This window comes from Carassius gibelio, chromosome B14, assembly GCF_023724105.1.
Source record: "Carassius gibelio isolate Cgi1373 ecotype wild population from Czech Republic chromosome B14, carGib1.2-hapl.c, whole genome shotgun sequence".
NCBI lineage: Eukaryota > Metazoa > Chordata > Actinopteri > Cypriniformes > Cyprinidae > Carassius > Carassius gibelio.
In genome coordinates, this window is record NC_068409.1 from 29,268,310 (window position 1) to 29,281,514 (window position 13,205).

Genomic DNA, 13,205 nt, shown 5'->3' on the forward strand with positions numbered 1-13,205 from the left:
GGAATGTTTTGAAACTGTTTTTTATGAAACAGGAGAAACACCTGGGCCAAGGCACCCGCACAAACATCTATGCTGGCAAGCTGAATCTGAGAAATGAGGATGAAGACAGTTTGCCAGGTCATGAGGTGGTGGATGTGGTTCTGAAGGTGCTGGGAGCGGGAAATTACATTTCCGTAAGTGACACCCCATCTTATCTTATGACACATAAATACTCGACTGGTAGTTGCTTTCACAAAACCTGCTCTACTGTTCTTAGGCCTTCCTGGACACCGTCAGTGTAATGCAGCAGATATCTCATAAACATATGGTTCTGATGTATGGCATATGTATGCACATCATGGACGGTAAGGGTACCCGCTCCACCAGATAAAAATGCAACAGTACTTAAAAGTAAAGGAAGTAAAGTTAAATGAATAGTGGACCTGAGACTGCAGATGATCTCATGTCTCGTTGTTGTTGTTCGTTCAGTCATTATGGTGGAGGAGTTTGTTCAGCACGGCCCTCTGGATCTGTTCATGAGAAATCATCGCTCTGAACTCACGCCCTCCTGGAAGTTCCAAGTGGCCGAGCAGCTTTCCAGTGTCCTCAGTTATTTGGTACAATATTTAAGTTTGATCTTGATTTTGTTTCAACATTTTTTACATTGTGTAAAATATAAGAGACTTATGGGTCAGTGTTTTAATGACTTTAAAATGTTTACATTAAAATGTAACATTTCACAGGATGTTTGCACATTAAATACTATTTAAGGTGCAGGCATCTTAAACATTCATAGAGTTTTAAGAACACATTTTTGGTCTGAATTAGTGTTATTTTATTATTATTTAATAATAATATTGTTGTATTTATTAATATTTTGAATTAGCTTTTATATTTATATTTTTAGTTCTTTGTTTTTTTTTAGTTGTAGTATTTTTTGTGTGATTTTTGTCATTTGTATTCGTTTTTAATGAATATTTCTGTTTAACTTTCATTTATTATTTTATTATTTTTTTCAGTTTTAGTTTAACATTTAAGGTGTACAAATATTTAGCATCTTAAATATTTTTAAAAGTGTCAAACATTTTTCTGGTAAAGTTTTATTGACAGTTTTAATAACAATTTTAATTATTATTATTAGTATTATTAGTATTATTATGTATTGTTAGTATTTTTTAAATAAAGAAACAATATTGCAAGATTATGCCTAACTGAATTTCAGCCTTTTAAAGACACTGGACAGTTACACAACCTAGATATTTTAATTAAAGGTCAGCAAAAAGTGTCAAAATTAATTTATTAGAATATTAATTCAGAAACCTGTTCATCATAGAACAAATGTATTCAAATCCTTGTATAAATTGCATTTTAATGTATTTTTTAAATTACTGAATAATAGATTCAGACCAAATATTTTTTTTTTATGTAATTATTCATGTTATTCATATATCACAACAATGACATGTGACAACTACTAATTATCAATTTTCCAGGAGATAATTTGTATATTCTGCTTTACTCATCAAGATCTTTAACAGTCAGAAAAGAAGAAAATACATGATTCAGAACTCTGTAATGGGATGTTTGAGACAGAAAAATAGGACTCTTGTCTTTTTTTCTCTCTTTCAGGAAGATAAGAAGCTTGTTCATGGGTATGTCTGTGCTAAAAATGTCCTGTTGAAGCTGGATGGTCTGAAAGGACAAGGTGGTCCTTTCATTAAACTGAGTGATCCTGGACTGTCAATCTCTGTGCTTAACCAAGCAGGTAACACACGCTCATACACATTCATCCAAAAAGTGTGCAATGACTATTTAATAACATCTATTTAACATTTAATCGAATGTACTGTATTAACAGATTCTTAGTCAAATTATTTAACCCTCAAAATGCATTATAAATCCGTATGCTATTGTCACATTTCAGGTCCATTTGGACCCGGAGATTGGAGATTTCGTAAAACTTCAAATTTCAATTTACTCATGAAAAAACTATGACCGATACTATAAAATATAGTGGGATTAAAACGATTCAATATTTTTTACTCAATATTCATGAGAAATCATTGTATGAAATTGTACTGTTAATTACCAGTATTAACCCAATAGGAATGAATGTAATTTTAATACATTTCTTTGAATTATATCTCATGATTGCTCAAAAATATTTATGAAACTTACATACGGTATTTATTTTGAAGAAAACAACGTCAGAACAACTAATATTACTCTAAAATGTTTTCAAACACAAAATTAATTAAAAATAAATTTCATTTCGATAGAAAGTGAGCAATTTTTCAGGCTGCAAAGGTTTGGCAATAGCCGTACATTTTCATATGCTCAACAAAGTTTAGTCCCAAAATTGTGTAAGACATGGGAAAAGGTTAAATATATTTTATATCAAGTTTTTTGACACCAACATAACTTCATAAATCATTTTACTGAAAGTATTTTATTTTACTCCAAACATTTGTAACATTTTATTTAAATGACTATATCTCTTAAAGAATCTGAAAAAAGTGTAATTTTTTATTATTTTTTATTTATCTCTCTCTTCCAGATCAAAACAGACCCAAATGCATTTTGAGGGTTAAATAATAATCAGTATAATGGATTTTGACTTTATTAAATGACATTTTCGATCCATTTTGCACTACTAACACTGATTTTTCGTGTGCTCAGAGTGTATTGATAGGATCCCCTGGATCGCCCCGGAGTGTGTTAAAAACCCCAAAGCACTAAGCATTGCAGCAGACAAGTGGGGGTTCGGGACCACACTATGGGAGATCTGCTACAATGGAGAGGTGCCCCTGCGTGAAAAGAAACTCTTAGAGGTGCTCGACTCTTCTGATGCATCTCTACATTTATACTTAACCAAAGCAGCTGTCGTTTTTTATTGGAATTACTGTCCTTTGTTTCTGACTTTCTGTCATTTGTCACATTATTTCTGTGTACATAAACAGAAAGAGCGATTCTACGAGGTGTTCGGTACTCTGGTAACTCCCAGCATCAGTAAACTGGCTGATCTGATCTCACAGTGCATGAACTATGACCCAAAGAAGAGGCCGTTCTTCAGAGCCATAGTGAGAGAGCTGGACGAGAAGGGTATCTATCACGTAATATCATACTATCGCTAATAGTCTTACCTCTTCTTTATGCATAGATTTTGTAAAAAATAAATAAACTTTTTGACATCAAGTCAAAACTCGGGTTATGCATGTAACCCTGGTTCCTCAAGAAGGGGAACGAGACACTGTGTCCTCTAGTGGACACTATGGGGAACGCCTCAGCGGTGTCTGAAGCAGTGATTCCAAAGCAACAATGAAGCTGGCCAACGACAGTCTGTGACATCACTAAAAGTGTAACCACTGGTATAGAAGGGCCCCTTTCTCAACCTCTTCGTCATGTTTGAATCACGGCTTCAGACACTGATCACTCTGAGGCATTCCCCATAGTGTCCACTAGAGCAGGGGTTTTCAAACTGTGGGTGGCAGAATGGAACAAGGTGGGTCAAACAGAGTCACTTGGCTGCAGCTAAATTTGCGTTTCAATGACAAACACACTCACACAGTTCAGTTAAGGGATGCACGATATAGCCTACCAGATTAAATTACGAATTGCAATGTCCTGGTTAAAATGGTTAAAGCTAGGAAGTCATAGTTTAGTGGTAAGAGAGTTTGACTCCTAACCCAAAGGTTGTAGGTTCTAGTCTCAGGCCGGCAATACCACGACTGAGGTGCCCCTGAGCAAGACACTGAACCCTCAACTGCTCCCCGGGCGCCGACCACTGCTCCGAGTGTGTGTTCACGGTGTGTGTGTGCACTTCGGATGGGTTAAATGCAGAGCATTAATTCTGAGTATGGTCACCATACTTGGCTGTATGTCAATTCACCTTACTTTTTCACTTTTAATTAAGTCCGCTATTTAAGACATGCATTGTGCATTTTGAAGCTGGGCATGCACGAGTTGTAAAAACAGTGAGGGTCTCATAGCAACGTCATGATAAAATGGTTCAATCGGTCCGCATTATTAATTAAAAAAAACTCGCTGTGCTGTATTCTGCATGAGATTGCATACACCACAAAATTCAGATGCTACGAAAACGGTTTCATGTAGGCTATGTCCATTAATTTCTGTTGTCTGTTTGAACTCTGCACTGTTTTTGTTTGGAAACGGTCTGTAAAAGCACTTCCCATGTACAGGGTGAGCAGGCCACAAACACAGGGTTTATTATAACACTACAAGATTAAAACGTTTCCACACCAAATTTTGCAATATTTCCTTAATGCATCATCTCTATATAGAGAAAAAATGTGCCAAAGTTAAAAAATCTTTTGAAGATATTGGTGAATATTTATTTAACCACTGCAAAAGTAAATTTAAATCATAAAATACAATTTGAAGTATACTTCATGGTAGTATTTGTATACAGTACATTACGTAATTAATTGTATTTTTTATCTACAGACCTTCACCTTACAGACACAATTCCTCCACAGGAGACTGATCCTACAGATTTCAAGAGCAGGTTCCTCAAGAAAATACGAAAACTTGGAGAGGTACTGGACTTTTCGAGGTTTATGTTTAATTCAAGTCAAATAAAGGAGCATGTGCATGATTCCTACTCGATACTTTATTTCGAAATGTTTTTATAGAATTCATAGAACATATATTTTAGTTTCCAATCAGTGTAATTTTAGTATTATTTATATAATATTATAGTATTCATTCATATTTAGAATGAGTTTTTATTTTAAGCTATTTTACATTTTTATTTTAGTTTTAGTATTTTCTTTAATGTCCATTTGCCGTTTGTATTAGTTTATATATATATCTATATTATATATCTATAAATATATTTATACACTATACACTAACGAGCTGTGGACACTGATGTAAATGAATTACACCTGAGGTAAATGAAAATCAGTTTTATTGCCGTCTTTTTGCAGTTGAAACACTGATTGAGCAGTTTGAAGTTCCGCTCATGCATTTGTTCGATACACAAGCGTACCGAACCGAAAAGCCCATACTGAAAATGTTCTGTATGAATACGTGTACCGTTACACCCCTAGAATATAGTAAAAATTCCAGTAGAATTAGTGATTCTGGAAATCTGGACCAAGTTATACCAATCTCTTACTCGATTCGTTCACAATCAGATCCCACCTAAATCCCATAATTCCCTTGGATTAACGTGTCCTTGATTCATTAACTGTTTGTATTGTTTTTTTTATCAATCTTGTCCAGGGTAACTTTGGGATGGTGGAACTGTGTCTGTACGATCCTAAGGGAGATCAGACAGGTGAACTGGTGGCCGTCAAATCTCTGAAAACAGAAAATGAGAGCAGCAACCTGAGGAAAGAAATCAGCACCATCAGAAACCTCTACCATGAAAACATTGTCAAATACAAAGGCATCTGCAGTGATGAAGGCAAGTCATGAGCACACCTACATACACAAACAAAGCCCTGTTTACACAAAGTATTCACACTGGTTTCTAATCTCTATGACTGTATACCTCAGTTACTAAACAAATATACACCCAGTTTATATATACCTACTGTTTTATTGCTTGGGGTGAATGTATCACTCAGGAGGAGCAAACATCAAACTCGTTATGGAGTATTTGCCTGCTGGCAGTCTGAAAGACTACTTGCCCCGTAACAAATCCAACATCGATCAGAAGAGACTGCTGCTTTATGCTCTTCAGATATGTCAGGTAATATAGCCAATACAACAGATGCCTATAGATAGCTTTTCCCATGAGCTATGTTTTCAATTATTTAAAAAAATATATATACTTAAGCTTTCACATGCCAATTTTCAATATTTTGTATCCAATGCAGTTACATGCAGATATTTTTATTTGTGACTTAAGTGTCCAAATATTTTTTTTTTAGGCTACACAACAGTAGCGATCACTGTGAATAACTGCCATCTTTTAATAGAAATCTTGTATTTGTCAGGGTATGGAGTACCTGGGATCTCAGAACTACATCCACAGGGATCTGGCAGCGAGAAACATCTTAGTGGAGAATGAATCCCTTGTGAAGATCGGGGACTTTGGTCTGACTAAGAGCATCAAAGATGATAAGGACTATTACAAAGTGACTGAAGAACAGGACAGTCCTGTGTACTGGTAAAGAAAAACTCATTCCTGCTTATGTATCTTTGAACATTTTAATCACTATGTAAAGCACAGTTTTAATATGTATTGCTTTTAAATGTGTTTAATATTTCTGTAAAAGAAAAATGATTAATACATCTGAAAAGCTATTACCTTCTTCCTTTTAATTCAAACACCATGCTGACCTTGAAAATGCAACATATTTTGTCTTATGAATATTGCCGGCGTTAGCTGCAGCAGAAAGGAAACCGGATCCATGAGCAGCAGACTTTATTCAGAAGCTAACATAAAACTCCAGACCAGGGAAGAAACAACGAACATAACGCAACGTACAACTGACAATAAACTGAAAGAACCATGGGGCTTAAATAGACAGGACAAACAAAGGGGGAACCTAACTAAAACATACCTGAACTGAGGAACCTCTTTAAATCCAGCAATAGAAACAAACAGGGAGAGAACGGAGGAGCTCTGAGCTAATTAACAGACTAGGAGATTAACGAAGAACCTCAGACCTGAACAGAACAGAGAAACAGAATAAAAACAAACTCTAAACCAGAACTAACAAACCATAACTGTGAAAAATATAGTACTTTTTTTAAATTACACACACACACACACACACACACACACACACACACACACACACACACACACACACATATATATATATATATATATATATATATATATATATATATATATATATATATATATATATATATATATGTATGTATATATTTATAAAGAACATTTCTACACTTTGGGGTCAGTAAGATCAATTTTGTAGGTAATATTTTTATTCAGAGAGGATGTATTAAATTGATTCAAAGTAACACTAAAGACACTTATAATTTAACAAAAGATTTCTATAAACGCAGTTCAAAAAAATCATAAATAATAAATTAAATGCAGTTCATTTAGTGAAAGTGAAAGTGAAAGTGAAGTGACATTCAGCCAAGTATGGTGACCCATACTCAGAATTTGTGCTCTGCATTTAACCCATCCAAAATGCACACACACAGAGCAGTGAACACACACACACACACTGTGAGCACACACCCGGAGCAGTGGGCAGCCATTTATGCTGCGGCGCCCGGGGAGCAGTTGGGGGTTCGATGCCTTGCTCAAGGGCACCTAAGTCGTGGTATTGAAGGTGGAGAGAAAGCTGTTCATGCACTACCGCCACCCACAATTCCGTCCGGCCCGAGACTAGAACCCACAACCCTTCGATTGGGAGTCCAACCCTCTAACCATTAGGCCACGACTTCCCTTGTTTTTAATAATGTAACATGGTTTTCCACAGAAATATTAAGCAGTGTTTATAAAACTGGTAATAAGAAATGCTTCTTGGGCATCAAAATAAGTGGAGAATGAAAAATCAGCTTTACATCACGGAAATAAATAGAGGGAAATAGAAAACTTATTTAAACTCTTACTGACCACAAAGTTTTCAGTTGTTACATTGATCTTTATTTTAGTTTGTGTTGTTGTTATACTGAAGACACTGCAATTCACTAATTGTTTAAAAAAAAGCATGTGTTCAGCAAGGTTTTTATTTTATTTTTGTATGTCCAAAGTTTTACTGTATATTTGCATAGACGTCCACTGAAGGTCCTGCTGAACACGGGTCATGTCTTTGTCATCTGTCTGTGTAGGTATGCTCCAGAATGTCTCATTAATCGGAAGTTCTATAAGGCATCTGATGTTTGGTCATTTGGGGTCACTCTTTATGAAATCATGTCCTACTGTGACCGTGAGAACAGCCCTCCACAGGTGAGCAGTACAAAGCTCACAATAACTTATTTGAATACAACAGGTATTATAATCACAGTGACTCATTTGCTAATTCCTGTACTGATATGTTTCTCTGGTAGGTATTCCTGAAATCGATTGGCCGGTCTCATGGGCAGATGACCATGGCCAGGCTGGTAGATGCTCTTGAGAAAGGCTGGAGGATGCCACGTCCAGATACATGCCCTGAAATGGTGAGATATTTGACTTTGGAGAAGCAGTTTCCCTGATATGATTGTAAATCATATTATATCATGGGCAGTTTCTTCAAAAGATGTGTGTCTGTGGCTGCAGGTGTACACTCAGATACGCAGGTGCTGGAGTCAAGCCCCAGAAAACAGAGTGGATTTCAAGAGCCTAATCGAAGAGTTTGAGTTTTTCGTCACTAGAGAAAACATCTAGCTTCCATTCATCCGATCCACCTACAGAATTCAGATGCATTTTTTATTTGTATGTGTCTTGTTTATTATACTTAGAAACATTATGCACATTACTTTCTCTTTAAATCTTTGCCATTTAATCATCTACCTCCAAAAACACGTAAAGGGTTAGTTCAATCAAAATTTTTAATTAGGCTGTGTTTTACTCCACCCACCCCCCCCCCCCCCCCCCCCCCCCGCTCTGAGTTGTATATGACTTTCTTTTTCGAATGCAGTCTGAGTTATGTTGTACTTGATCTTTCAAGCTCTCTCATTGCAGTTAGAGTTGTTCCGATTCCGATACTAGTATCGGAAATATCTCCGATACCACAACAAATTCTGGCATCGGCATCGGCGAGTACATGAACCCATATACCGATCCGATACCATTTTCTTAAAAAAGACCTAGTTATGACCGCAAGCTTTACCTAACCGCTGCACGGTTCTTCTTCGCTGCTCAAAATGCATTGAAAACACAGGAAGTTGTGCTGTGTTGCCACAAGCAACCCCTGTTTAGAGCAGCGAAGAAGAAATGAAAACGCGTTAGCAGCCCTTATCTATATATGACTGGATCACTCATCACATTCTAAACTGCCAAAAGACAGTGAAGCCGCTACTATATTATAGATCAGTGGTTAGCAGTATGTCTCTGTAGTACCGGTAGTTACAGACTCTCAAGTATATTCAGTACCGGCAACTGCGTTCAGTCGCTTCCGTGTAAGTCAAAACGCAGGGCTCCAGACAGTAGCCGAATATATACTAGTGTCTGTGAATATTAAACTGCAAAATACTATTTAAATATTACTCCCGCAAAATCTACATCTCTGTGGGTGACTGGCACAGATGCGCGAGAGCTCGCTGTTTTGTAGTCTCTGCTGTGTGTCATGAGGACACGAACGCATAAACCGTCACTTCATGAGAATTTACCGTTTCATTTGAGAATACTGTCATATCATAAACACAGACACTCAAAGATCTTCATGGCAGCCCATTAAAATAAATGTGTGGTTTACATGAGTAAATTGACAATATATAAAGCTACTGTTGTAGCCTACAGTAATAATAATACATCTCTATAATAATAATAATTATGCCTAGATGGTTGCTTGTTTTTTACTTGTTTTTTACTTGTTAGAGATTATCTGATTAATAGATCTTTTTTTATATTCCTAGACTTATTTGTTGCAGTTTTTTTTATACAGTTATATTGTAAAACTTAAATACCTTTTTTAGTTTGCGGTGTTAGATTTTTGGCTGCATTTGAAGTTCTTTTTTGCATAAGAAAATAAATAATACTGTCAAATTCATGTTAGATAATAAAAATACTGTAATAAATACAGTAGTTCACCATGTATTTGTTCATGTTTTATTGAGGGATCTGTCTGAAGCACACCATAAAAAAATTCTAGCAATTTACACAGGGCTAGTAGTATATACAGCTGTATATACAGATATACACCCAGGTATCGGATCAGTACTCGGTATCGGCCGATACCCTGAGCCCAGGTATCGGAATCGGTATCGGGAAGAGAAAAAGGGTATCGGAACATCTCTAGCAGTCATGCATTTTTGTATAAAAAATATCCATATTTAAAACATATTGTAAATGGACGCAGTTCCAGGGGAATTACGCATAAGGTCAGCTTTGCACATGCGCCGGTGAGTCTCATGAAAAAATAAAGAAGAAAGTCATATACACCTAGGATGCCTCGGGGGTTAGTAAAATGCATCCTAATTTTCATTTTTGGGTGAACTAACCCTTTAACATATTGCTTAGCACTCAACAAGTATCAAGTATTAAAAAGGTTCATAAAAAAAAAAAAAAAAAAAACGCTGAAGCTATATCAAATTTACGGCAAGATTTACTTACAGCTTACACCAGTGCAAACCCTGTTAAAGCATTAAAAACGACTGTCATGAAAAGGCATGGGTGCAGTCATTAGGCTTGTTCGAAATTCATCAGCACTGCGCGGAACGAATCAGCGTATGACATCAAAATACGGCGAGTGTGATTAGAGTGCAGTTAACTCTCTAAGCTTCAAAATCACTTTCGCTGTACTTTGATGTCACGCACCAGTCGGTCTGCACAGTGCTGATGCATCTAAAACAAGCCTATTTTTGCGGCTGACTTTATTTGGATATACATTTGTAATAAGGTTTGAGCTAGCCAGTTAACTGGCATTATTTCTATTGTGGTATTGTGGCATTATCTAAAGCTCAAAAAAGCATGTCTTAACCCATTTTGCGCTTGACATAACACTATAGTTGCTAATTTGCTCTGCTCTTGGTAGATTGCATTGGTCATTATGAAAATGATCTGGTTGTGTGTTCTTTCATTTTCTCATCGTCAGTAGATCATTAACAGAGCTTAACATTCCTTTTGGCGCTTTTATTGGATTGCGATTTAATGCTAATTTGCTTAATTGATTAGTAAATATGGCCATAAAATACATGTATTGTTTTAATTACAGAAAAAATGCAGACGTGCCTTAATATCACAGGAGACATATTTGATAGGAGTGTAACGGTCCATGTATTTGTCCAGAACGGTAACGGCACTGATGTCACGGTTCAGTTCATGCAGTCAGACGACAAATACAGTCAGTCATAGGCCCTGTCCCAAATCCCACCCTAAACCCATGCAGTCTTCCTCTGAGTTCACACTTTCGTGATGTAATGCTGCTTTGACTGTCGGATAGAAGTCTGCTGCTGAGCTTGCCTCAGTGTGGGCTCGGCAGCAGTGGGGCATCCAGGGCGCATAGAGACCCTTCTGAAAGCTAAAATGACAAATGGGACACCCTACAGTCTTATTTATATGAATGTATGAATGGGTTTATATGAATGTATCTCTGGGAGGAACTGACCGTCTACAGAAATGTTTTGATGGCATTTTCTTTTCCTCTTATCTCCATATAATACATATTAAAGTAGTGTTTATAAGTGCAGGTAACAAAGGAAACTCTATATTGCTGCTGTTCCACAGGCGCCACCTGCTGTCAGAGAATAAATTAGCATTTTAATTCAGTCCGTCTCATTTCAAAACTCTAAAGTTAGACCATTCTGTTTTTGCTTGAAATTATACAATCTAATTCAAATCAAAAATAATTGCTCATGTTAAATGTATGAATTTCCCCTTGATCGAACCTTGACTCAGAATCTGAGGTACGTACCGAACCGTGACTTCTGTGTACCATTACACCTGTAGTATTCGTTGCATTTTACTGGAAAATATATAGCAGCTTTTCCACTGTTGGGCTGAATGGTTTTAAGAACAGTAAGAAATTATATTTCCACTTCAGCTCTGTTCGGCACGGCATCATTAAAAACCGTTCAAGGCCCGAAACCATGCAGGCAGAAAATGTGTAGTGGTGTCTCCACTCAGGATTTGTCAGTTGTTTGTTGTCTAGCCAGTAGTTTCTCTCTATATGCTATATGAGTGGAGCAAACAGAAACATCTGGTCATCCTTAATAACGCAGACACTAATTATATCTCATATATACTGTATGTAAACACTTGCATTACCAAGGTATCGACTGACACATTTGTATTATGAGCTCTGTTATCAGATCCACTGTGGAAATCATGTCCAATGGAATGGTTAAGCGATGAGGATGGTTCAGCCTGATGGTGGAAAAGCACCTTATTACAGACTTGGATGGATGGATGGATGGATGGATGGATGGATGGATGGATGGATGGATAGATAGTTAGGTAGGTAGATCGATCGATAGGTAGGTAGGTAGATAGATCTATTAAAATGCAGGGTGGATAAATATTGTCATTTCATTTTATTATTTTTTTAAATAGTCTTACTGGATGTTATATTCAGTTGATGTAAGATTTTTACTCAAGCTTGTATGTAATGAGAGGAAATGTGTAACAGCAACTCACATGTTGCACTGTGCTTGAATAAGATCATCTGTCTTATGCCATTTGACTTTGTATAGCTGCTGAATTCATCTGAAGCTGAAATGAGGAATATCAGTGAATTTTGGCAGATCACATCAGATTGTATTTCAGAACTAACATCTTGAAGAGATCAACACGTGTCATGCAGAATGTTGGTAAAGCAAATGGTTTGCCTGTAGCAAAGATTGCAAATAAAGCTCTAACAATAGATTTGCTGATGCTCTTTTGATTTATTCAGCAGTAGGCAAGGTGTGAATTATAGAGTGAATATAGAGGCCACTAAGTCATACTACTATGTGCATGTGACCTGTAACCTGTTAAGATTTGATTGAGAATATTGCTGATCATGGAAGAGGCTTGATTGCAATAAAAAAAATAATAATTATATATCTATATATATATATATATATATATATATATATATATATATATATATACAGTCTTGTTCAAAATAATAGCAGTACAATGTGACTAACCAGAATAATCAAGGTTTTTAGTATATTTTTATTGCTACGTGGCAAACAAGTTACCAGTAGGTTCAGTAGATTGTCAGAAAACAAACAAGACCCAGCATTCATGATATGCACGCTCTTAAGGCTGTGCAATTGGGCAATTAGTTGAAAGGGGTGTGTTCAAAAAAATAGCAGTGTCTACCTTTGACTGTACAAACTCAAAACTATTTTGTACAAACATTTTTTTTTTCTGGGATTTAGCAATCCTGTGAATCACTAAACTAATATTTAGTTGTATGACCACAGTTTTTTAAAACTGCTTGACATCTGTGTGGCATGGAGTCAACCAACTTGTGGCACCTCTCAGCTGTTATTCCACTCCATGATTCTTTAACAACATTCCACAATTCATTCACATTTCTTGGTTTTGCTTCAGAAACAGCATTTTTGATATCACCCCACAAGTTCTCAATTGGATTAAGGTCTGGAGATTGGGCTGGCCACTCCATAACATTAATTTTGTT

At 36.3% G+C, this 13,205-nt stretch overlaps 1 protein-coding gene across 1 annotated transcript; it reads left to right on the forward strand.

The window, feature by feature from the left end:
- Positions 1–23: 23 nt before the first annotated feature.
- Positions 24–8,487, forward strand: LOC127971156 (tyrosine-protein kinase JAK1-like). Its single transcript, XM_052573987.1, has 13 exons — positions 24–173; positions 257–344; positions 469–596; positions 1,609–1,744; positions 2,659–2,810; positions 2,940–3,081; positions 4,444–4,535; positions 5,227–5,410; positions 5,574–5,698; positions 5,946–6,118; positions 7,765–7,882; positions 7,984–8,094; positions 8,195–8,487. Exons 1-13 carry the CDS (start codon positions 24–26, stop codon positions 8,300–8,302), a joined length of 1,707 nt encoding a protein of 568 aa, XP_052429947.1. The 3' UTR covers positions 8,303–8,487.
- Positions 8,488–13,205: the final 4,718 nt, after the last annotated feature.

Bases quoted from the DNA above. Each gene is read 5' to 3' on its own strand.
- LOC127971156 (XM_052573987.1), top strand. From the start codon at position 24: ATGAAACAGGAGAAACACCTGGGCCAAGGCACCCGCACAAACATCTAT. The intron at 1,745-2,658 runs GTAACACACGCT...TCGTGTGCTCAG, and splicing joins CTCTGTGCTTAACCAAGCAG to AGTGTATTGATAGGATCCCC. The intron at 7,883-7,983 runs GTGAGCAGTACA...TTTCTCTGGTAG, and splicing joins GTGAGAACAGCCCTCCACAG to GTATTCCTGAAATCGATTGG.